The 25,408-nt window shown below is 40.3% G+C and overlaps 2 protein-coding genes across 3 annotated transcripts; one reads left to right on the top strand and one right to left on the bottom strand.

Annotated features, from left to right (window-relative positions):
- Positions 1–1,007: 1,007 nt before the first annotated feature.
- rbms1a (RNA binding motif, single stranded interacting protein 1a) lies at positions 1,008–17,259 on the bottom strand. The gene is made up of 14 exons (XM_085404194.1): positions 16,699–17,259; positions 14,624–14,763; positions 12,019–12,077; positions 10,972–11,063; positions 9,850–10,007; positions 9,079–9,158; positions 8,843–8,943; positions 8,561–8,610; positions 8,370–8,460; positions 6,900–6,950; positions 5,994–6,095; positions 5,308–5,376; positions 4,975–5,049; positions 1,008–3,035 (listed from the first exon to the last, which is right to left on the bottom strand). Exons 1-13 carry the CDS (start codon positions 16,747–16,749, stop codon positions 4,981–4,983), a joined length of 1,113 nt encoding a protein of 370 aa, XP_085260320.1. The 5' UTR covers positions 16,750–17,259; the 3' UTR covers positions 1,008–3,035; positions 4,975–4,980.
- Positions 17,260–21,020: 3,761 nt separating this feature from the next.
- On the top strand, positions 21,021–24,679 carry psmd14 (proteasome 26S subunit, non-ATPase 14). 2 transcript variants are annotated; one of them, XM_085404205.1, is made up of 11 exons: positions 21,021–21,157; positions 21,939–22,001; positions 22,238–22,309; positions 22,399–22,518; positions 22,683–22,753; positions 22,956–23,106; positions 23,263–23,370; positions 23,919–23,993; positions 24,077–24,202; positions 24,311–24,373; positions 24,503–24,679. In XM_085404205.1, exons 2-11 carry the CDS (start codon positions 21,954–21,956, stop codon positions 24,599–24,601), a joined length of 933 nt encoding a protein of 310 aa, XP_085260331.1. In that variant the 5' UTR covers positions 21,021–21,157; positions 21,939–21,953; the 3' UTR covers positions 24,602–24,679. The 2 variants fall into 2 exon arrangements, with proteins under 2 accessions (XP_085260331.1, XP_085260341.1); XM_085404215.1 differs by having other exon boundaries at positions 21,048–21,145.
- Positions 24,680–25,408: the final 729 nt, after the last annotated feature.

A 25,408-nucleotide genomic window follows, 5' to 3' on the forward strand; every position in this document is an offset into this window, starting at 1 on the left:
TAGTAAGAGATGCGCGCATGGTGCCTTTATGTCCCTGGGATCAGCTGTGCTATGTCAGAGCTTAAGAAGGGAGATCCGGCACATGAGTGAGACTACAAAGCCTGTGTGCCCAAAATAGTGCAGGAAAGGGCTGGGGTGCGAGCACACATGTCGCACTTGTTGCTAATTTGATCCAGTATAAGTTGCATAGATAAGAGCAGATTTACAGTCCTTCAGAAATGATCTCTGGATTCAAATATGCTGGGCAGCTTTGGCTCTCAGCACCCTCTGCTGGCAGATAATTGGTACGGCCTCCACTCAAGGGTTTGAGTCCAGTTTACACCAGGGATGTCAAACTCATTTTACATCAAGAGCCACATACAACGTAGTTAAAGACATTTAACTACACATTTAATCTCTGAGATATCTTTATGTAGTAAGAAGTGCAATCTCAACAGCACGTCTCAGTTTTTCTACATGATAAATGTGTAAAACTAGAGGAAATGGTTCTGGTAGCTCACTTTTATAAAACGGAAAAGTTTTTGCTGATTGATAAAGTATTTCCTTTTTTTCTTTAAGCTAAATTTCTATAGTATAAAATGAAGAACAAGTACTTTTCTGTCATTTAATTCTTTATCTATTACTTAACTACATTTAGCTGTGTGGTATGATGGCTGCGGGGAAGCTATTTATCAGCAAGAAAAGCTATAAAACCTATAAAAATACAGATAAAACTCCAGAATTTATGCCCTCCAACTTTTTTTTCCCCAAAGCCATCCAAGTTTTTCCCAGGCTGATTCTGGTCCCAAGGCATTATATTGTACCAATTTATATTTATTATGATAATCTATTTACTTATCAAGCACAGTGCTCGTCAGTAACTCAAATGTGGCAATTAAGGAATCCTTGTGAGTGTAACATACCTAAAAAGTCCAGTTAGCTAGCCCCAAAGTACAGTACAGTACAGAGACATGAACTAATGCATATAGTCTGTCAGTCAATTAAATTAAAGAGATCGGAGTCACGTCTGAAAAAGAAAAGAGCATTTTATTCAGCACTGGTTTTGTTCCAAGGAAAGAGCAAGGGGAAACTTGAGTATCAGCAGAAGGTGGTAGGTGAAAGCAATGATGTTTTTTCTCTCTTTTTTTTCCATTTTTCCATTTTTTTTTTCCAGCAACAAATATTCAGTAAGGGAAAGTACACTCAGGTAAGGCCTGGCTGTATTTTTCTACATTGAGCATTTAATGCTTACTATTGATTGTGGGCAGATGGACGGTGACCATACATCTTTTACCATTTCTCTTGTCTCAGAGTGGTGTAGAGGTAATACATCGTAAATGTCAAGAAGAAAAGCTAAGAACACAATAAAACTGTTCACTTTTGGCCCTGAACGTATATAATTTACACATCGCATTCTTAAGAAACACATCAGCCGTGTGATTTCACCATCCATCTAATATTAATGAAATACCGCAGTTTTTATTTTATTTTTTAAGTATTCCATCCATGATTGTTGCATATATTTTGTTTTGCACAAGGCAAGGCAAGATTTGGGGGTTTTCCCCACTCACCCAAATAGTTTGAGATCTACATTGTTAAATGGAGAGTAACCAAAATCGTAATATTAATTTTGAAGAGGGAAAATAGAAGTCAGAGGCAGAAGAATGCAGCAAATTCCTGTTGCCTGCATTTCATATGTTTCAAGCACACACTAAGCCATCTACTTTACAGAGAAGCCGGCATTTGTCTTGCTTTCGAAAAGGGGGAGCATCGCACCTGAAAAGCACTCGTAATGTCTAGAAAAAGAAAACCCGGAACAGAAGCAATGACAAATATGGATGGAAAATAAAAAATAAAGCACAATGTTGCCTTTTTGAAGATCAGAAAGTGTAATGCTGCATGTGGGAGAAAAATGTTAGAAGTCCTGTTTAGCCAGCTCCTGAGCGTGGCTTCTGTTCCCCTTTTGTCCACCCTGGTGAAAAGGGGCTTTACCTGCAAACCCCACCACCCCAGCGGACGCTAGCAGAACCATGAGGTAGATTACGGGTCAAAGTGACCACAAGAGAAACAAAAACCCTCCCAAAAACGATGCCGCCTGGGTGAGATACATGCAATTTCATAAAAGTACAGCTCTCATTTCAAATCATGTCATGAATTTGTTGTCGTTTTGTTTATTTATTTATTTATTTTTGTAAAAAAGGAAAGAAGAATATAAGGATTTCCCTTGCTCTGAGTTTGTCACCGTTCTCATTTCTCAGTATTGCCGCGGGACTCTCGTTTTCTTTATTGCTACCAGACGACTAGATAGCGCAACGCTCAATGGAAAGCCTCGTGATTCCACACACACCGTTTTGCTCAGTCCGATAAGAAATGTGACACCTGATCAAGTTTTGATGAAACAAGGTTGGAGAATGTTCGATATCACGTAAGGAAGGCACCTTTTCCAATAGTAAATTCCTAATGAAATGGTCACTCGTATCAACTGTCGAGTGCAGTTTTCTGAGCTGTGGCAAAGTCGAAAACCAAAGTGAAGTTATTTTAAAACTTCAAAATTCTGTGCAAACGAGGTCTGCAAGGGTTTTGTCCATATACCACAAATAAAGGAACTATCAAATCATAGAAACCTTGATGGGATAAGGAGGGAGGGAGTGATATCTCCATCTCATGCATTTATTACCACATCGTACTTGAATGGGGAAGGTGAGGGTGAATGGGCACAGGTGGGGATGGAGGGAGGTACGGGGGTCATCTGGCAAGTGTTTGAGAATCCTTGAAAAAGAGGAAAACAAGAACAGCATTTTGTATTTTTTTTTTTTATCAAAATAAATCTTGGTTTTTCTTTCTTTTTTTTTTTTCTCCTTTTCCCCCACTTTGACTCGCTGGCTGCTTGAGTCTGTTTACACTGTCCTCATTTTCAACTACAAATGTTGGGGCTGTGCAAAAAAAAAAAAAAAAAGTTCATGTTTCTGGTCCAATCAGCAGACAGAGACTGTTATTCCTGTGATGTCATCAGCAACTTCCCACCTGCCAACTGGCTCACAAAACAGGAATGTGGCCTGAAAGACAAAGAAAGCAGAAACAGGGATATAAAACTTGATTTTTTTACTAAACAGGGGCCACAAAAATACACTCAACTGCTACAGGTCAGCTGCTCCTTAACGCAAATATCTACCGTATTTTCCGCACTATAAGGCACACTTAAAATCCTTTAATTTTCGCAAAAATCGACAGTGCACCTTATAATCCGGTGCGCCTTATGTATGAATTCTGGTTGTGCTTACTGACCTCGAACCAATTTTATGTGGTACACGGTGCTCAAAAATCTGTCAAAAAATGTTTTAGTACGACCTTGGTAAGCTACGAAGCTGCACCGGATTGTCAGAGCATTACGGCTCCCGTAGTCAGGAGCCTTGCGGAGTAATCTGGGTCCAAAACTCCGTTCTCTTCGAGTTAAAAACCCTCTAAATTCTATCATCTTTAATAACATGATCAGCGTTTCTGCTTTACCGGGTGTAACAATTAAGTTTAACATCCAGGCATCCATAAAACCAGAATTTATTAAATTTAATGGAGTTAGAAATTAGCAGGAAGTTAGCTCGCTAGTTTCTACCTAAACATGATATAGCATGTTCTGACTGAGAGATTGCTGAAAGAATTAAAACGTACAGCTCTGCTATCACTTCCAACATAAATGAAGACAGAAAACTACACAGCAGTGACTTTTGCAGGGTTACTGAAGTTGGGCTAGCTGGTATACAATGATGTGCTACGTGATCGATAGCAACACAGCTATGTTAGCATAACATTAGCACAGTGAAGCTGGAGGATGAATGCTAACTTTTTCCACTCTATAAAAGTTAACGTGAGGGTTCCCGATGGTTAGGGACAAATGCAATCGCATTGCAGGTTGCTGTAAATGGACCAAACTTCAGTCAGGAGAACAACTGAGATAATCCATCCACAATAAGAGGTTAGTCATTAATATACTGCAACAACATGAGAATAGAGCAGCTGTGAGTGAATTCAACATTAATGAATCAGTGGTACGGAAGTGGAGGAAGCAAGAAGAATGATTTGAGTAAAGTTTGACTTATCTGATTTTGTTTCGCTTAATGCGCTTTATAATCCAGTGTGCCTTATTAATGAAAACAGACCCGTTCATCAACAGTGCGCCTTATGGTCCGAAAAATACGGTAATTGGCCAATAACATAAATAAATTGACTGTACTCAAATGCAATCCGCAGTCAACTTATTTCCATGTGAATATGACAAAAGTGAAGAAACTGGCTGTGATGCTATCATGTTAATATGGAACCAAAAACTCAGAGGGATGTTTCCAGCAACCTGTTGAATCTGTGCCGCAAAGACTCAAGGCTGCTCTGAAGACACAAGGGGGTCCAACCTGGTACAGGCAAGGTATAACTAATGAAGTGGCCGGTGTATATCTATAAACACACTTGAGATTTGAACAACAATCCTGAACATCCGGGTGCAATTAATCACTACAGAAGTCTCGTCGTTCAGGGTGGCCCATTGCTAGCTAAACCATAGGGTCGCACAAACACAACAGTCAAAGGTTAAATGGAGCATAGCAGACATAACAATCACAACCGACTAAATTAACGATTTGAACTCAGACGTATACATTCCCACGAGTCTGTAATCTACATTTTCAGTATGTTTTTGATCTTGTGGCAAATAAGTCAGTAGGGCTTGACTCAACATGCCTTTGCTCAGGTTTTATGTGTGCACTCAGGCAGCCGAGTGAGGCCCAACTCTTAACTTAATAAAAGAGACAACTGTAACAGAGTAGCATATATAAACATTTACAGTACTTTGCATTCGCACAAAGGTTTCTCCTCAAAAGTTTTGTATCATTACAGAAATTCGTCCCGGGGCTTTGTTAGGATGTCCACTTGACTGTTACGTGTCAGTGAAGCTGCTGAAGTAAACACTCATGTTGTTGAGATTTACGTTGGGAAACCAAAGCATACCTGCATCTACTTGCTGAGTTGACTGTAAGGGGACGAGTTGTTGGAGGAATCCACTTGCTGCGGCGTGCCATTTTCCTGAAAAGCAAAACATCAGCATCTCTCATTTAGAATCTGATAATAACCATCCTCGCTGTGTGTGCATTGAGATAATTGATAGCTTTAGAGGACAAGCACCTCAAAAACAATCCAGGCCCTTTTGAAGGACAGACCACTGGACTGGCTGTTGCAATTTTGTTTAAGCGGTTTATTGTTTTAAGACGTACGACACCGTTAAGGCAGAAGCTGAACATTTTAAATGAAAAGTTGAATATGATAAAGATAGAATAAACCTACCGGTGCTGCCTGCATGGCGGGATACTGAGGCATGTAAGCTCCCTGGACACCTGGGTTTGCTGGAATATACTGAAAGATAAGAAAAAAATGGAAATAATTTAATAGTATATTACCTATGGAGATGCATGAAAGACAGTTAGGCAACTCAACTTTATGTGCACAGCATTTTCAGGATGACAACGTTGATCCACAGGAGAATGTCAAAGTTTGGTTGACAAAAAACCTCCTGTAACTGTAGCAGTTAGAAGCTCGTGTTATGTTCTTATAACTGCATCTGGGGACATGCAGATGCAGTTATAAGAACCAAAAACATCTGTCACGTATGAATGAATTTAACTTCCTTAAAGTGCAAAAAAAAAAAAAAAAAAAAAAGTGTCTTCTGGCTCAGGCTCAATAATAAAAGTGTGCCAAAGGCCCTTTTAAAAAAAATTAACATGACCTTATTTGCAATAATGACACACACACACCACACACACTCACAAGGTGCAATTGCCAGCTATACTACAGCTGGTAATAACCAAAAATAAAGATTTCATCTTGCCAATTCACAGATATCTGTGCACAGTGTTGCAATCATAATCATAATTGCCTCTAGTGTGCTGTTTAATGGTAGCACAGATTTCATTTGATTAGTGCTGTGTGTGTGTGTGCATGAGAGATGGAAGATATCCCAGAATTCCACTCACCGCTCCAGTGTTTCCCAATGACAGCTGGCCCATCTGCTGAGTCATCATGGCTGTTGGGTGCAGTGACATGGAGGGATCCACAGAGGGCGACATCACAGAGGCCTGAAAACACAAAGTGGCTCAGTTTTGTGGCACACGTCACATGAGTCAAGTCATTTAGATAAAAACAGCAACACCACACAGGAAAGGCAGTGATTGGTACAAAAATAACAAGTGTTACTCTCTGACATATATACGGGTCAGCACAGGCCAGCGAGCTGGGGAAAAGGACAGGCTTTCGAAACACATCCGTAACACTAACTGTGACGGTGTAGTAGTTTCAGGTCGAAAGAAAACGCTGCACATTCAGAACATTGTCTTCTATGCTAGTAAATTATGCAGAAGGTGTGGTGTTGCCAGCTCTAGCCAGTTTTCAGATGGAGTATTGCTTTAAACATGATGCCCTCAGGGAACGGACCATTTCCTAACAAAAAAAAAAAAAAAATGGGGGAGGGGGCAGATCAGCAGAGACACTTGTTCCACTGGAAACCATCTGTTGGAAGAGTCAAAGAGTCACAAGACTGTCTCTGCTTCAGGCATTTCCTGCTGGATCCAGAAAGCGGGAGAAGGGGGGGGAGGGCAGTGGCTGGAAGCCTCTTTAGTTGTTCCATTTCTCTTTCATACGCAGTCCAACACACACTTAAAGCATGCAGCGGCTATTTCCCAGAACTTGTCTCAGCCTCTGGCCTTCTCATGTGTTTGGGGAAGTTTTGTAGCTGGACTTGTCTGCATCAGCAGAACAGGGGGAATAAAGTGACACTGTGAGCGGCTATGAGCTCAGAAGTTTAGCTGCAGTGGCACCACACACCCATTTCCTGTGCACAGAACACGACGCAGTTTATAAAGCTGTGGCTGCAGCTGCCTTACCGGGTGTTGCATGATGTATGGTTGATGTGCCACCCAAGAATGACTCTGCACCTAATGACGAGAGAGGCAGAATGAGAGACAGATGCAAAGAAAGAGGATGAAAGCAGCAAAACGTGTCGCCCATTTACAAATGCAAAACAATTTATCTCATCTCCACCTCAGTAGTTTTATTTGTGGACTGTATAAGAGTAGCTCTGCACAATTTACAGTTCAAAAGTAATGGATCATTTGAACCTTTGGCCATTTAAGAATTAATATATATGACAAAGAAACTAGGATGCATACTAGGATAGAAATTGAATGATTCTAACAGTCTGAATCACAAGCCACAGGCGAATCAGCATAAACGCCATCTATCATCATAAAGACAGCACACTCCTGCTCAGACATAAGAGCCCCAGTAATATCCAAAGCCATCATCTTTTTAAGTAAAAGCCTGGTTGCTTCTCTTGCGTGGCACTAAGCACACCAGTGGCTTCATAACTCCAGTTCTGCCTTCAGTACTGAGCCTAATCATCTCCATTAAGGAGTTCATATGCCTTACTAACAGCCTGGGTGAGGTCCACCCTACTTCTGCTCAACTGGTCTTTTCCCGAAAACCCTTTTTTACAGTTTTTTATAAGCTTAAGCTGATTTGTTGTTGTAATCAGCTGCCTTCCTCGTTTAACTGTAAATGTAAGCCTGTTAGATGTTAAACAGTTATCATTTAAATTTGGTATGGGCAATATACAGGAAAGCTCTGGCAGTAGAAGATCATAGTGTTGCAAATGTAAAGGCATTGCTTTCTTGGAAACAGGTTAAGAATCTATTGGAGTTCGTGATTAACTCCTCACGTGATCCGAGTATCTACTACACAGCTCTTAAAACTCTGAAGTGAATTTATCTGCGACCATCTGGCAGACGGCTGGTGAAAAAAAAAAAACTCAAATCAAAACTTTAATTTATCCCTCCTGTGCAAGTGACAGACCTTTTCAGTGGTTTGAGGTATTTTCCACACAGAATGTCATTCATTAAAACTCTTTGGCAACAGGAAGGAAGACGTGAGAATTCAGAGAAACCTTGACTCAGAGATGATGACTGTGCCTGCTCAAATGATGAGTTTGTTCCAGCGAACTCCTAAGCTTACTGTCAGATAACACGAGCTCTGTTCACACATTAAAAAAAATGCAAAACCACATGGAGCTTCCAACGTCTGAGGCAGCCCAGGAAAATTACATTCATCCATCTATCTTAACTGATTTAGGATGTGGGGGTTGGAGGGGTGGAGCCTATCCCGGCAAGCATTGAGCAAGAGGTGGGGTACACAGTGACTAGGCTGCCAGTGTAAGTTGCATATACAAGCAAAAGGATCCACCAGCCCACACACTGTAACCTCAAATGTGGAATACAGAGGAGCGGACAAGTATCGAGAAAGCGGTTCAGCTCTTAGAAAGGGTTTTCTTGGCCCATTAAAGGGATATTGTGCAGTACCTGGTAAGCAGAGACTGGAGACATGTAGGGAGCCATTGTGGGCTGCACAGTCATTATCCTGTTGGTGACTGGATAAGGAGAAGCATAGTACCTAGGAAACAAGACAGTATTTTACAACAAAGCTTGGGAATTATGAGGCTAGTAAAGTGTAAAATGAGGGCATGAACTGTTATAACCAGAGTGCAACTTACCCGTTCTGTATAGCTGCTGAGGAGGGGTCATAAGTGAGAGTCATTGCCCCCTAAATGACAAAACCATCAAAAAGGTAGAATTACATAACTGAATTATTAGTTCTTACTACTTTAGCGTAACAGTAAAACACCATGAAACCATAATTGGTGAAATTACCTTTTCATTTCAACGGTATGGCTCAACAGACCCATACAATATTCTTGATAGACTTGTTAGAAGAAGATTGATTCTCAGTAATAAAAACGAGGTGGCATACATGCAAGATAGATGACATTACGTACTAATCTGAGATCCGCTGTCTGTCCGTTGGGAACAAATCCGCCATGAGCATGTTTCTTCCTTTGACTGTCAGCAAACTTACACAGCAAGGGCTGAGAGGGTGCTGGGGAGGAGGGATGTGGAAAAAAAACAAAAACAAAAACCCTGACATGTTAACAATCACTCAACAATTATTAATCACCGCCTCTGCGGTTTTCATCTGTGGGAAAGTATCCAGAAAGGGGAAACTCTTCCCTACCCAGAGCTCCAGAAGCCGTCTTGATAAACTTCCCATTGAAGTGGGAGATGACTGCATTGCACTGCTCTGTTGTGTCCATCCTGATGGAGGAGAGGATGAAACAACAACAAAGACCCATCATCAAGTGACACAGAGATCATCTAAAGTGCAATCTTCTTTAACGCAGTGATGCTGGCATGACTGGAATAACTCGGATTCTCATTTTTGTGACCATTTACATTCTGTAGGGTTTATAGCCAACAACCGGCATAGATATGTGAAGTGAAACAGGAGGCAGTATAGGGTTATATGTCCAGTTATCGATGACTGCTTTGGGTTTTGCACTGTAACGCCAGATTCTGGAGGAACACAGACAACACAAACACAGCCTGTATGCTTCGTGTTTGCTGTTACTGACAGCAGTGTTATGCAAAAGCATGTCTTACACAGACAATGAGCCAAAACTGACTCTATTTAATAAGTCTGAGGGCAGAACACAGGCTTGCTTGCTCTACATTGCAATACAATGGTACCTCAAGTGAGCTATTGTATTACACAATTTCAAAAGCAAACGGTAACAGTAACTAATGCACTGTTAATTCTATGTCTAATAAAGGAAGGCAGGTTACAGATTGCTGTGCTAGGACAGGAGCTGCACAGTGCCACTGCTACTTCATAACACAATTTATCATCATAGGTTTGCTGAAGGTTTATGTTGCACCTCCTTTAATACCGATCAAACAGGAAAAAAAAAGAAAAGAATGTTCTTTCTGTGAGTCTCTTGTGACAGACCTGGCAAAGCCCACACCTCGGCTGTTGCCGCTGTAGTCTCGTAGGATCCGCGTGGAGACGACCTGACCAAAGGGCTGCAGCATGTTCTCCAGCTCTTTCTCATCCACAGACAGAGGCAAGTTGGAAATGTACAGATTTGTGGGGTCCTGTTCCTGCTGCTGCTCGTGTTGAAGGAGACAGAAAAGAAGAAATGCACTGAATGCTTTAGCATCATGTCACGATAAAATGAAATCAACACTCACAAAGGCTGTGTTGTGCCATTTCTCTACTGACAAATGAATGCATGACACAAAAAAAATAAATTCTCTGCATGAAACTTGCCTGGGCGCAGATCAGCTAAAGTGTGGTTAATGGCTAGAGGAACATTTGGTTAAACAAGCTCTCCTGCACACACAGACACACACACACACAGTGTTACACACTTCATCCGCACTGTGCAGCAGCTCAGCGCCTCCACAGTCTTCCCTAGAAACAGCAGGAGAGCGGCGTAGCCTAGCTACTGCAACACACAAACTGCGTTCAGCCATGTTTGCTCCAAACAAAGCAGCTACATGCAGGTCTCCAGTGAGCCACCGCACACCAGTGAATTCTAACCCGTGAATTCAATCACACGCAGCATGCATGTGAAAGGGAAAGGACTGGAAGACATTAGCCCACTATGAGAGAAATCACAGATATTATGCAAAAATATCCTTGTGTGCTTTACTTTCAATTGGCCACAGAGGCTCGAGAATGCCTCAACGCTTAAAGTGCTGCTATAACAGAGCACTGCTGCAGATATCACTATGTATAAATAGCAACTGCAAATACCCAATAGCAGTAAAGTTCCTGGTAAAATTCTGTATAGTGTATAAAGGAGAGTGGGTAATGTGTTGCACTGACAGATATTTGGCAGAGAGAGATGTGACATCTGGTTTCTACAGTGAAAGTAAATGGGGTCACGGGAAGAACAGCTTGTCAGCTGAGGTCATGTGACCGGTCTAATGTCATTCCCCAACACACAGTGGACACAAGCGTGCACGCATTAAAAAACAAAGGAAGAAAAAAAGCACAACCCCAAAGAGATGTTCGCAAGCATAACAAATATGCACAGACATGCACATGTGCATGTACCAAACTCACCTTGGCCATCTGGGCCTGTATGCCGCTGGTTTTCAGAGCATGGACTGCTTTTAAAGCAGCCGCTGGGCTGTCAAAGTCCACAAAGCCGTAACCTGGAGTTTGCGGAATAGTATTTACATCAGCAGTCAGTAAGTGATAACATCACTTACTGAGATATATATATATATAAAAATTGCTTATTCTCGTAAATATAACAACATATTTTATACGTGAAAGACTCATAAAAGAAATCTTGTAATTGAGATGTGTGGGAAATCTTTTAAAGGAATTGCTTTGGGAAGTCTGCTTATTCATTTCCTTCCCCAGAGTTAGACCAGAAGCTCGATAACACTAAGATCCTTGAGCGGGTAAGCTCGGCTAAGAATAAACACTAAAAACTATACTTGGCTTTGTTGAAAGATAAAAAGATAACCGTCTACCAGGACCTCTTCAGAATGAGCAGGATATAATTAATGCATTGTATCCTGTTTATCTGGGCAAAACCTTTGGTTTTCAGCCACCTTTCTGTAGTATTGAAATCAAAATGCTGTACTATTCCTTTAAACCGGTATCTATGTCTCACCCACATTCTATGCATGCCTTTTCACCATTTTCTAGAACATTCCAACAGTGTGAAAAAGATCTGTAAAAATGCAGTACAGTATGTTCTGCATTTTAAAATGAAGAAAGTTTTTCCGTATTTTTTTAAACAGTGCATCGAATCTTACCATCTGCTTTCTTATTATACAGCCAGCCATTATGCACTGTTTTCCATTTATTTCCATAAAGTGTAAAAATCTGTTAAATCTATTTGCGGAGACTTGGTGAAACCTCTGTGATACTTATCACACTTCTGTCTTCATAGTGTTAAAATGCAATGAAGATTTTACCAATCAATCTACACTTTCACCTGTGAAGCAAACCAACAGCACACGTTGTGTGACAAAATTATAAACTGGGCGTATTCACAGTTGGCTTTCAGGTCACGTGTTAGGTGGCTCTCTGTACTTAATTTAAAGTTGAACTGCTAGTATATTTTGGCAGCTAGAACTTATTGATCTCACTGACCTTTACACTTGTTGGTTGTCTTGTCCAGGATTGCCTTTGCAGACTGAATCTTTCCATACCTGTGTGCACAAAAGATGTAGACTACCGTTAAAGACAACGATGAATCAACAGCTGAGACTGTTCTCATTGTGTATTATTTAAGATTTCCAGATCCAGATTTCTCTGGATTTGTTTCCAGAGAAATCTCTACATGGAGAGCCTTCATTCAACTTGACAGTGAGGTTAAAGAAAAGAACAGTTCACAGGACGATTAAACCACACAATGTGTAACTGGTTTCAGTTTACATGTTTCAGGCTTTGCTTTATCTCTGACTTTCCACTCAAGTTGAACTCTGACACAAACTGTGAGCTTCTCTACCCGCACACCATACACACTGAATGCCTAGCTTACATCACCATTCAGACCTTGTTGCTATGAAAAGCACTTTCATTTCTGCTTTGTGCTGCCAAACACCACTGGGAACACGAACAAAACACAAGCAAACATGACACAAACAGCTGCTGTTGCTGCTGCGGGTTACATGAGTGGACGTCCTTTTCCATTTGCTTGTGAATCAGAAGGAAAAAGATTGGACAAAACAGCACTAATTATGGCAACCCACCACATTAACCACTTAGACTGGCATCTGTACTATCAGCACGTACAAGGCATTCTCACCAGTTGAATGAGAGTTTTGCAATCTGCTTTGCATACCAAAGATGAGCTGTGACTTTTCTATATGTTTCTTTATGGTGGTTGGCACCTTTTATGTGGACACTACGGTTAAACCAGCATGGTTTTTGCATGTCTGCATTGATTTTTTGGCATCAAACAGCAAACAGGCTTTTATTTTTAAGAGTGTAATATTTTACTTTAATTCCAGTAACTATTAAACCACTTATGCTATTTATTTAGCATATTCAGGAAAGGTCTCTTCTTATTGTGTAGGAAACCAGTTATACACAAAATAATAACAAGAAATCATAACTCACCTCTTTATATTGCATTCACACTTAAAATTATGCAATAACAGGCAGACTGCTAGGCTTTACTTAAACTAATTACTATCCAACGTTTTAAGAAGTGTGCTGAATATATGGTGAATGAAATATTCCTGTCACCAAGCACTGAGTAGCAAGAATCCAATCATCCTGTCCAAATATGGTCACCTCTGGCTTCAAAAACTGAAGATTGTAAAAGCCGTAATATCAAAGCAGGAGTCCACACAACACAGGTGGTGTTTGATGGCTAACGCTATCTGTTAATCTGCTTAGCTTACTACAATGTGATGAATTGAAAATAAATATATATTCTGCCCAAAAGAACAAAATATGTCTCATGTCCACTCTTAAATTCTTACTAATTAGATTTAAAAACCTTAAATGTAACAATTTCATGCTGTGCTGGTACAGATGGTAGCTTTCTATTTTCTGTCCTCTGTCCTAAGACAAGCTGACCCTGACCATAGAAAGTATTGAGATTTTGCAGCCATGAGATACCAACTTATCTGCCATTTTTGGACGCGTGACAATCATGCTGACAATTTAAAGTTAAGTGAATAAAACCCCAGATACACAGGCCTAAAGACCAGTCTGCGACCATCTGACAACCATCCATTTCTTGGGAAAAATGGATTCCCTGACCGATAGGCAAAACCTTTGTTGTGATGGTTTTTGGTTGCTAGCAGAATGCTGCAGTCGCCTGTAGTCTGCATGAACCCAGCTAGCTTGTCTACTAACACTGGCCAACTATTCTAAAAATGGCAGTAGAACTGTGAAAAATGCGCCTTTTAAAATGTCTTAGCTAGACGAACATTATTCTTTTCCAGTTTGTGCAGCACTTTTTCAGGGTTTACTACTTGGCTAGTAGGTAATAAGAGTGTTTGCAGACAAGCTACTGCTAGTGACCAAAGCAATTGCTAAAGGGTTTTTCTTGTAGTACAAGAAAGCAACTACTTACGAAATGGTTGGGGAATATAATTTTTTTCCCTTTTGATGTCCAATAAAGAGGACAGCTCTTGAACAATGGAGCTAGCTGAAAAGTGAATCTAAGGTGGAATTACTTTGGATTGTCTTTAACAGCCAGCAGGGGGCGACTCTTGTGGTTCCAAAATAAATTTGGGCTGGATAGAAACCCCTGGACTGGGACCTCGGTTTACATGTTCCTGATACATTTATGGTCACAATTGCTAGTTTCTGATTACACTGAACAAAAGATCAAATTAATGCTGCAAATTTAAACAGCAGGACGATCATGGCGAAAACACTCATGGGTCAATAGCAGGACTTCAGTAACCTGTGGATCAGTGATTCCCAGTGTGTGGGGCTTATCAACCTGGTGAACCACTGAAGTGCTGCTCGTGTACCATAACAAATCCCTTACATAAAAAAATTAAGAAATAATTTTCAATTTTGTGAGTTATTTTAGCGCAAACTACTTATATTTTGCCTTTTCTGGGCCATTATCTGAGCCTGAATTTGTCATATATTCTTTCAATTAAAATGTATTTTTTAAAAATTGCTGTCCTTTTTTAGAGCTACTATTCAACCCCTTTCATTTGCAAAGTACAATAAGTGACAAAACATTCGTTTGCACAGCCATACGCGTATATGAGCACGAACTCACTGGTGACAGAGTTTGATCAGGTCCAGGTCTGTCGTGGCAGGAGGCAGGCCACGGATGTAAAGGTTAGTTTTGCTGAGCTGCTCCAGGCCTGTGCTGCTGCTGCTGTTGCTGCTGGGACTGGACGGAGTCATGGGGTAGGACTGCACACAGGAAACGCACTGTTAGGAAATGTACGGGAGCTGGATAATCTAATTTAAACTCAGGTCAAGCGTGATCACAAGAACATTTCATCAGTGTGACAAACACACAGGGAAAACGCTGTCTGCACTAGTCCATGCAGTACTCGTCTAACATCAATAAGCACTGCTCGCTAAAGAGCTGCATTTCAGTTGGTTTTCTACAGCGAGACACACCTGAGACCACAACAGGTCCGGTGGTAGCAGAAGAAGGACTCAAGAATTGGCCAACTTTGAGCTGCTTTTAGGTTATTTGCTTGTATGCCACTCACATTCATTTTAAAGAATAAGGCATGCTAAACATTTGGTGAGTTTGCAGTGATGCCGATCACAGAAAACTCAACAAATATTAACAAATGTTACTAATTAACTACCCAGTTGTGCATAGAGGTACCTAAAATTAAGCAGTCAAACAAATTAAATTATTTAAAGGGACAGGAGCCTAAAAGCAGCTTTCCTACATCTTGAATATGTTCTTATAATAATTTTGTACATTTCCATATTTCCATCGATCCATGCGTGTTCTTAACTCGCTTATCTGACTTAGGGTCACAGAGGAACTCCTTGAATTCTCTACCTTTTCTTAAACTGAGCAAAAGGTTTGCCCTTTAACCCCTTAGCTGTAAAAAGACAAATTTCCTGTGCATTCTTTTGCATTCTTATAGGTGGGCCTTTGGGTCTGACATCAGACAGACACTTCCATTTTTTTTCTTACTTGCACACCAAACCACACCACTGCCCTGCAAAGCATTTCCTTCCCTTTACTCATTCATTAAAATCCCCCCACCAGCCACCGCAACCCTCTCCAGTTCAGATCAAAGACAAAGCGTGGCAAAATAACACCATCTGTCCATAACCGAAATACAATCCACATTTTAGGAGCCAAAACTGTGCACATGGGCCAAACAAGGCCAACTATGGCTAAATGTTCATAGCAGGTATTATTCTTTCACACGTGAAGACCTGATTCCTGCCACAGGAACATCTGTTAGGTCTCTTATGTGTTCAAGTAGAGGCCTTACACTTTTGTTGGTGTGCAATTACAAAGCTTAACTTAAAGCTAAAAAAAAAAAAAAAGCCCATCAAAGCTTCTCCATTAGAGGGCAGCTATGGTATATTTTACTCGCAGGGCCCTCTTATAGCTGATTAAACACCTACACTGAAGACTCATTCTTCCCCTGAAGGGATTCATAGGAGATCGGATTCACATCCCCGTCCTCAAAGTAACGTGCAGTACCTTCCGATGAATATATATTACAAGAAAATTGAACCCTCGCTCCACCTTATCTGAAGCAGGGTTCACATTTCCGTCAGCGGCAGAGGTTAAACACCCGCCGCCTCTCTCCTTCCATCTTCCATCTTCAGATGGAAAAGCACAGGGGCACGGCCTTCATTCAGACCAGCCTTTTCTCTTCACCTGAGAGGTCAAAAAGAAGAATGCAGGCAGGCAGGCTGCATAGTTCAGCCAGCACACTGACATTCATCCCAGCTCTCTCTCTCTCCCTCTCTGGATCCAACCAGAATGCATTAACCTATAAAATGGACTACAACCGTCATGCACATTGACCAGAGTTGGCCAGCAAGGTTATACGGACGTAATAATTAAAGTATCGGTTGTACAGCTACAGATCGGCTCGGATTTTATCTTTATTTTATTTAATATCTTCATCTTATTAGGTTTCCCCTTTTGACAAGTGCTGAGAGCAGATGATCTGTTTTCCAAACGGGGTTTAATTATTACCAGAATGTGGCGTGAACGCATGTAAATCCTGAAATGGCTTTCCAATGTCATGTGCTATTATTCACCCCATTTTCTCCCCTCAAAGTGTGATTTAAAAAAAAAAAAGTAGGAAGAAAGGGGTTAAACCCAATGTGTGTATGTGTGTGTCTTTGGCCTACCTGCTTACGATTGGCTGTCTTCGGCGGGTTGCCCGTGTTTGCAAAGATCATCCTGGAGGTTATAGATGGATTTTACTTCCTCCCCCCCAGAAAAAAGGGAAAAAAATCGCACCGATGAGAGCCACTATAGAGACGAAATCCGAGCGGGGTTCGGGAGCCTATCAAATACCCAGTCGCTTTATAACATCCGCATCATGAACGGCTGCTGGACACTTTAAAAAAGAACCCTCGGTCCCGCATAGGTACACTGTTACATCTATACAGTCAGATGCACACCAGGCGATGGACCAGCCCTCCGGTCCGGTTCATTGATCTACGACGTCCTGCTGCAGACCGCTCGGCAGTCCCACCTACTACAGACTAAACCATCTCCGCCTCTGCAGGGTGTTTGACATCAAATAAACTGCGTTGCCGCCACCTAAAAACTCGCAGCGGACGCTTGCTTATTGCGATAAACGGACGTGTGGTGTCTGAGGCTCGGTCGAAATTCAGACACAAAGCGGGTTTGGGTTTGATTTTGGGAAGCACAATCAGTTTGGGCTCAACCCTCGCCGCCTTTCATGTTGTCGTCGTCCGCACATACCAAGCATTCTTCACCCCCACCTCCTGAAACCACACACACAGAGTTGTACACACACACACACCCTCTTCCTCTTTGTACCCTCCCCCCCCGCCTCCCCCCGACACACACACCCCGTCCAACATAGGCTAGTACATGTCACAGAAGTCAGGATGCAGTGATATATAAGCAGTCGCCACCGGCCCCGAGACGAGGTCACAGTTTCCCTGTAAACCGCACAATGTGGGACGGAGGCAAGAACACAGAGCAAATATTGAATTCAAAACACAAAAAAACATGCTATTGATGTTTTCTGGAAGGCTTCGTGTACTTCATATCACATAATTATGAGTCAGAAGAAGAAATACTTTTTTTTAATTTAACGGCTTTACAAGATTGATGAGTTCATGGACCCTTCGTAAAAGTGCGTTTTAACACTAACCACTTCACTGAATGATGGGAAAACAGGAATTGTACCTTTCTAGATTCTCATCAGCGGCTTCACTGTGTATTGAAGACTTTATTTAAAGACCAAGCGCTTTAAAAGTCCCGTCCCCCGTCTCCTACCTTTAAGGGCGATAATTTTATTCTAAAAAACAACCAAACAAAACCAAACTATCTGTACAAAAATCTGAAATTTTGAGTAAAGAAATCTTTTATTTATTGGACAAATAAACTTCAGATCCACACAGCAAAACATTGGTCAATTTACAGTCATGGTAGCCTAGTTTGACATAAATAGTAAGTACAGTACCGCAAAATGACTACATTTACCACAGTGCATTGCCTTAATTGTGAAAGAAAACGAGTCCACAGCAGTGTGCAGGTCATCAGAATCTTTTCAGGACTAAGTTTGAGTTTTTCACCTGTGCAAACGATGCAGGAGATTTCAGTGTAGAAAAGAAACAAGCTGCTACAGAAAAGGAATAAATAATAATAATAATAATAATAATAATAATAATAATAATAATAATAATAATAATTAATAAACACATAAAAAAACGGTATGATGCTCTTTTTTTGGGGGGGGGGGTTCTAAAGAAGGAAACTGCTATATTTTCAGCATCGTTATTATTATTATTATTAATATTATTATTATTATTATTATTATTATGAAGGGATAATAGGAAAATGATGGCATACAAACCTGGGCCCAAGCTGAACCATTACCAAGAGGTTTTCACACATGTAAAAAGGAGGAAATGGTATCAGAGACCACACACGTGTAGATGTGTGTTGTGGATTTGTTGGTTCTAACTTTTAGAGCACCCATTTTACCTTTTTTACTTTGATCTAATTACACTCATTTTGCATTCACATACAAATGTTTAAAGGCTCAAAGCAGTGCCTTCCTCTAGTAGTCATCCTGCTGCAAGTCCTGCTGGAGATTTATAAAGCAGCTCTAAATCCAAATCCCATCAGGGTGCAGGGAAGCTCTTAAAGCATCAAATTTCTCTTCCTTATTTCCTCTGCTGGTAGGATTAAGGTTTCATGCTGGTTTTGAGTTACAAGCCACTTCTGATGTGACTTGAAAAGTCCAATGATTCCTATCTGAACAGTCAGCTGCACCATTTGTTTTCATAAATGTGTTTGTACACTTGTTTTTATGAAGTTAGGCCATGTTTGATTAATAAATCCAATACATCCAATGTGCTGGTGACAGATGAGGTTTCACAAAAGATTCAAATGTAGATGAGTCAAATCTCTGTATTTTTTCATTCTACTTTTTTTTTTAATTATTTCTTTTAAAAGCTCTTCTTTATAAATAATTAAAATATCCAGTAGGTCGATTGTTCCATAGAATTTAGTTTCAGTTTTCTGAATAATTCCTCCAGATGTTTTAAGAATTGCTTCTCTCATCATTTTTGGTAGAATAATGACTGTATGTATTAAAACTATAACAAAAAATAAGCCAGCAGAAAGCCCTGAAACAATGTACTTTTGAGGCAAAGTTAATAATGTACGCCCTACTAATTTAGCCCTGGATCCCAAAGGTCAGAGAAACCCATCATAAGGAAGCACATCCTGGTTAAGACTGCTGAGTGTATTGAACTGTGTTGATGTAGCGGGGGGGGTCTGAGGGTTTGAAGAGGGAGGGGCTGAGGAATGTAGATGATTATCTGCTCTGTCCACATCCACCAAAGAATAAGGGAATTTGAAATACCCCCTTGGCGCCATCAGCGTGGCAGCTGACGCATCTAGCATCGCAGTGTATCTAGTAACGGTGCTGGGTGAGATCATACGAGTTGTTCTGTAGAACTGGCTCCTGTCTGGCCAGAATACAGGAAACAAACAGAAAAGCTTTTTCACAACTCCAGTAATGGTGTGGTTTGGCTCAGCGTTTGTGGCTCCTTTGGGAGCAATGAAATGCTTGATTGCTGAAAAAGGAGAAACCATGAAAACATCACAGCAGTCTTCAGCCTTTATATAAAAATACTATTTACTTTATACACTTCTGTTTTCCATAGAAATGATACTGATGTGAAGGCTAGAGGTGGCAACTGGTTAGATTCATTACATTTAGAAAATACATAAAAAGGATTTGTTTGACCGCACTCACTGGATTGATCAACACTTAGAACAATGGGAACATCCAAGGATCTCAGTGAAGATCTAAGAAAGAGAATTCTAGAGTTACACAAGTTGGGGAGGTCTCTTGGGCCATTTGTAAACAGCTGCAGATTCCAGGATCATCAGTAATTTGGATGTGTCGCCACTTTGGCAAGTTCTGGAAAAAGAAACTTTCACCCTCAGATGAGAGTAAATAGGTTAGGATGTTCAGAAACCAAGGCTCACGCCTTCTATTAACTGAAAACTGCTGGAAAACCAGCATCACTGTCCACAGCGAAGCTAGTTTTACATGGCCATGGGCTGAGAGAGAGAGAGAAGCCCCTGCTCCAAAAAATCTAAAGCAAGCAAAACGCCTTTTAGTCAGATGAGCTAAAGACTAAGCTATTTGGTCACAGTGGCAAGAGGTATGTAGGTACTGAGGAGTGAAGGTGAGGCTTTCAAACTAAAAAAATTGGACTGACTGTTAAGCATGGTGGTTGTAGCGTCATACTCTGGGGCTGTTTTGCTGTCAGTGGTAAATTGCACGAAGTGGATGGAAGAATAATAATGAAGGGCTACCTCCAAATTCTTCCACTTCACCTCAAATCAAATAGCATCAAAAACAGTGAGACAGTTCAAACTTGGTTACTAGTTTGGGTTGACTTGATGGCTAGCAAAAGCATCTGGTCAAGGTGCTGCTTGTTGATAGACATTTTAATATAAGTTGATGTGTATGTTTATATCTGACCCTGTGTGACTTAGAGAAAATGCAAAATAAATTCAAGCCTGTACACCCAATTATTGTTTCTTGAGTCACTAAATGTGTAACCTGTACAATCATTCCTCCCTGGAAAACTATACAGCATACACAAGGGCCGAGTTGTCCAAAATTAACATGACAGTCATGTCCATGATGAGGGTATGTAAATGACTTCAAAATATGTATATATTGACAGAAAGAGCTGATATATAAGTACCCATAATTCAACTGGTTAGATTAACAGAAAAGTTAATACAAATAATAAATTATAAAGACTTTTGATATAAATCTGGTTCTTCTTCTTCTTCTTCTTCTTCTTCTTCTTCTTCTTCTTCTTCTTCTTCTCCTTCTTGTCGAATTCTTTACATAATCGATTTGTTGTCCTAAATGACTTAACATGCATAACTGTGGCTCCCTCTAGTGTCTCAATGTTGCAAATGCCAGTCGGGCTCCACCAATATACGTCATTAGTGCGACAGTTACTCTGTGGAAAAAAGACGATTCTGGCTGATTCATTGTAGCCGGGTGGTTTGTTTCGGCTACGACCAGAAAAACAAACTCTTCTGAATACCACACAGGTCTGACAGCAGGTAAGTGGAGGCAGACGTTCAACACAGCTCACAGAAGTCATTAAATCTGATGAAAGGGGATTACTGTAAACAATTTGTTAATCATTTTCTTGTACTAAACGGTGCAGGCTAAGTTAGCACAAACAGGCTAGCGCTAGCATCACGCTAATTGTGTCCGTGAACTGAGCTAAAAGCAGCTCAAAACAGTAAACAAGCTAAAACTATAGTCATCAGCCACAGGCATGTAATGATACATTAACTAAAACATACGAGCCGATAATGTTTTATCAGGCTTATGATGTTGCCGTATTGCGTTTGACGATTATGGGTGAATTAGCACATTGAAGCTAACTGTCATTAGCCTTTCTGTGGAATATGGATATTTGATTAATTAATGTAATTTTTTGTGTTACTGGAAGTGCAGTTTAGCTCATTTTCTGCACACAGAGCTTAGAAATAGTCCGAATTTTCTACTCGAGTTTACTCGTTAGGCCTACGTACACTGTGACTACACATAACGTCTAATCTCATAAAAACAAAATATAACCAAAATATTAAAATAAAATATGCATAAGGTACATTTATTTTAATGTTAGCAGTTAAATATAATTTTAAATAATGTATAGGGTGATCTTATTAATTTGGAGATTGTCCAAACAGAGTAAAATCTGATCTCTATAAGTTTTCTTTGAATAAATGTGGACTGAAGGAACTATTACATATAACTCTGTATCTTCACAAACCATGTCCTGATCACGAGTTTAACAAAACTTTTTTTTGTTTGTTTGTTTCTGTTTCACAGTTAACACATCTCAGTATGGACCGGCTGCTTAGGCTCGGAGGTGGAATGCCAGGTCTTGGCCAGGTAACCTAAAGATAACTACATTACATAAAAAATACACTTGCTAAAGGGGAGTGCTTGTGTGCTGCAGGTTTTATCAGATGGTTACTGCCATTAAATAAATATTAACAGAAAGAAATATAATGCATATGCACATTGTATGCTCTAAAATTCTAACTGATACCTGGAATGTGGTGATTAGTAAAAGCTGCTGCTGTCTTACAAAAGCCTGAACTAATAAAAAAAACACTGCTCCTCAGGGCCCCCCAACAGATGCACCTGCTGTGGACACAGCAGAGCAGGTGTACATCTCCTCTCTTGCCCTGCTCAAGGTAACACCTCTGCACCACATCATCAGCAGTAAATATGTGATGTCCATAAAAAAAAAAACATCTCGATGACTTTTCATGCTATTCCTCAGATGTTGAAACACGGGCGTGCTGGTGTACCCATGGAGGTCATGGGATTGATGCTGGGAGAATTTGTTGATGACTACACAGTGCGAGTGATTGATGTGTTTGCCATGCCGCAGTCAGGAACGGTAAGTTCATTTGTCCCAATCTCCTCCTGTAGATTACCAAGGAGTGCACAGTTGGATAATAAACACCTTGTTTGTATCATGATATGACCAATTTTGAAATAAATTTGTGATGATTAATGTTGACTTTATACTTTTTCACAAAATCACAATTTTGTGCCTCACAGGGTGTGAGTGTCGAAGCAGTGGATCCTGTGTTTCAGGCCAAGATGTTGGACATGCTAAAGCAGACCGGCAGGTAACACTTGAGACTATATAAAATGAATAAAAACTCATTTTCAAAAGGATAGTTTGATCAAATACCTGCTTAGCTAGTAATTGATGCATAAAGTGAAGGCTTAGAAGAGAAAATGAAAAGTTTTTATGAAAAAATTTACGTTAAATGTCTCTAAAATCATATTCACATATGTCTGCTGTCCTCTTCCTGTGCTGTTTAACAGACCAGAGATGGTGGTGGGATGGTACCACAGTCACCCTGGGTTTGGTTGTTGGTTATCTGGTGTGGATATCAACACACAGCAGAGCTTTGAGGCTCTGTCAGAGCGAGCTGTCGCAGTGGTCGTTGATCCAATTCAGAGCGTCAAAGGGAAGGTAGGGATGAGTGGGTACCAAGGAGAAACCCTCTAATCAGCCTCTTATTATTTCAAGTGCAGCGCACAAGATCAGTTATTAAGTGAGAATTCATAATGAATTAGTGATGATGATCGTTTAATTGTGAAACGGTTTTTCCTCCACTGTCATCTTCAGGTTGTTATTGATGCCTTCAGATTGATCAATGCCAACATGATGGTGTTGGGTCATGAACCAAGACAAACCACATCCAACCTGGGTCATCTGAACAAGCCTTCAATCCAGGTAACCTGCTGTTTGTGTTCTTAGAACATGGGTTTTTTCTTAAAATCTCCTAACAGATGGTAGCAACGTGTATTGTTATCTCCAGTTTCTGAACATCATATGCAAAGTAATAGTCACTCATGCTTCTCCATAAAATTATGTTCAGCGTTTTCTTTGAATATTTGCAGACAACACCAGCTGTTTGTTTTGTTGTTAGTGTTCAGTTAGCCTCAACAATCAGCTTGTTATAACATGAACAAACACAATTCAGTTAACTTTATTTACATGCAGTTAAATCGTTGCATAACAGCATATACCTGAGGCAGTTGGCACTAGTAAGGTTGCATTCAGAGAGACGTGAAGAACAGGAACAGCTGTGTGCCCTGCCATTCATCACACTTCATTTCCAGCCATTGTATTGAAACTAAATCAGTGTAAAAGATCTAAAGAGGATTTTTTGTAAAAATTCAAAACAAATCCAGTGTTAGAGATTTTTTTTGTGCAATGTTTGCTGACATTATCCAAAAAGGAAAAAAAAATGCTAAACTTGATGTTTCTTGTGTTTTCAGGCCCTGATTCACGGACTCAACAGACACTACTACTCCATCACCATCAATTACAGGAAAAATGAGCTGGAGCAGAAGGTTTGAGTCTCACAACCTATTAAAGAGTTAATACTTTTGTTAATTTGTGGTAGAACATATGACACATGACTTTTCTTATTCAGATGCTGTTGAACTTGCATAAGAAGAGCTGGATGGAGGGTCTGACCCTGCAGGACTACAGCGAGCACTGCAAGCACAATGAGACCATCGTCAAAGAAATGTTGGAGCTGGCTAAGAACTACAATAAGGTGCGACTTGAAATAATTCAGCAGCAGATAATTTTTTTAAATTTTTAAATTATTTTTTTTTACCATACTGTTCCACAATACTGACATACTGTCATATTTCCACCTCAGGCCGTTGAAGAAGAGGACAAAATGACCCCTGAGCAGCTGGCAATCAAGAATGTTGGAAAACAGGTAGATTTTTGTTTGTATTTATTATAAACTTTATTGAAACCAGGGAATTCTCAAAAAGGATCTGAAAATCTTGACCCTGTGGTTTACATTTTTCATCTTTTTAAAACTTTTTTGTTATTTAATCTACAGGATCCCAAGAGGCACTTGGAGGAGCACGTAGATGTTTTAATGACATCCAACATTGTTCAGTGCCTAGCTGCCATGTTGGATACAGTAGTTTTCCAGTGATTGGGCTGTGTGTGTATAACTGTTAATATTACAACCCTTGTTTTCTTTTATATAAAATAAATGTATGTATGACAGTAATTCCTGTGCTTGTGTCTGGACTGACTTGTAGTGAACTGAACTTGTTAACAGTTACTGGAGGAAGTTGAACCACAGCAAATACACCACAGGGAGAAATCTAGTTTAATTAACGCAGGGCACTTGGAAAAGCTTAATCCAATACAATGTTACAAATATAAGAACAGTAACCTGTCAGATGACGCGACGCAAAAAGTGCCCACTTGTAAATAAGCAAAAACATACCCGACTATTTATTGGAAAGAAACAGAAACGTCAGATTAGGTTTTATAGCTGATGTAATCTGTCAGAAACTGGAGTCCGGTTGACTGTTTGCACCAAGCAGTGCAGTCTATTAATCAGTTATTCTAAAACAGATTGTAAAAACAACTCTGAACATTTGATAAATAAGTGCCAGCACAATATACATGACCACCTTACTCCTGATGGTCAACTGTAGCTTTTACAGAACATTCAAGTATTAGCAGCCAGATGTTTTCCGTTGTTGGAGGTTTCAGTAACTTAAAACAAAAAGTGGAAAAAAAAGCTACCATGAAGTTACCGCTTTTATCAGAATATATTTTACAGACATCGCAGAGGGCAAATAACTTTGTTCTTTTGTGCCAAAGCTTCTAATATCACTGAGCTGACTCAGCAGGGACTCTCTATGTTCATGTAACGCCTCTCTTGACCATTAGATGGGGACAGGGTTTCATGCCACAGGGCCAATAGCCCCACCTTCAGTATTACAGT

The sequence above is a fragment of the Rhamphochromis longiceps genome, linkage group LG1, assembly GCF_057381845.1.
Source record: "Rhamphochromis longiceps isolate RC_006_pf linkage group LG1, R_longiceps_female_GT1.1, whole genome shotgun sequence".
Classification (NCBI taxonomy): Eukaryota; Metazoa; Chordata; class Actinopteri; order Cichliformes; family Cichlidae; genus Rhamphochromis; species Rhamphochromis longiceps.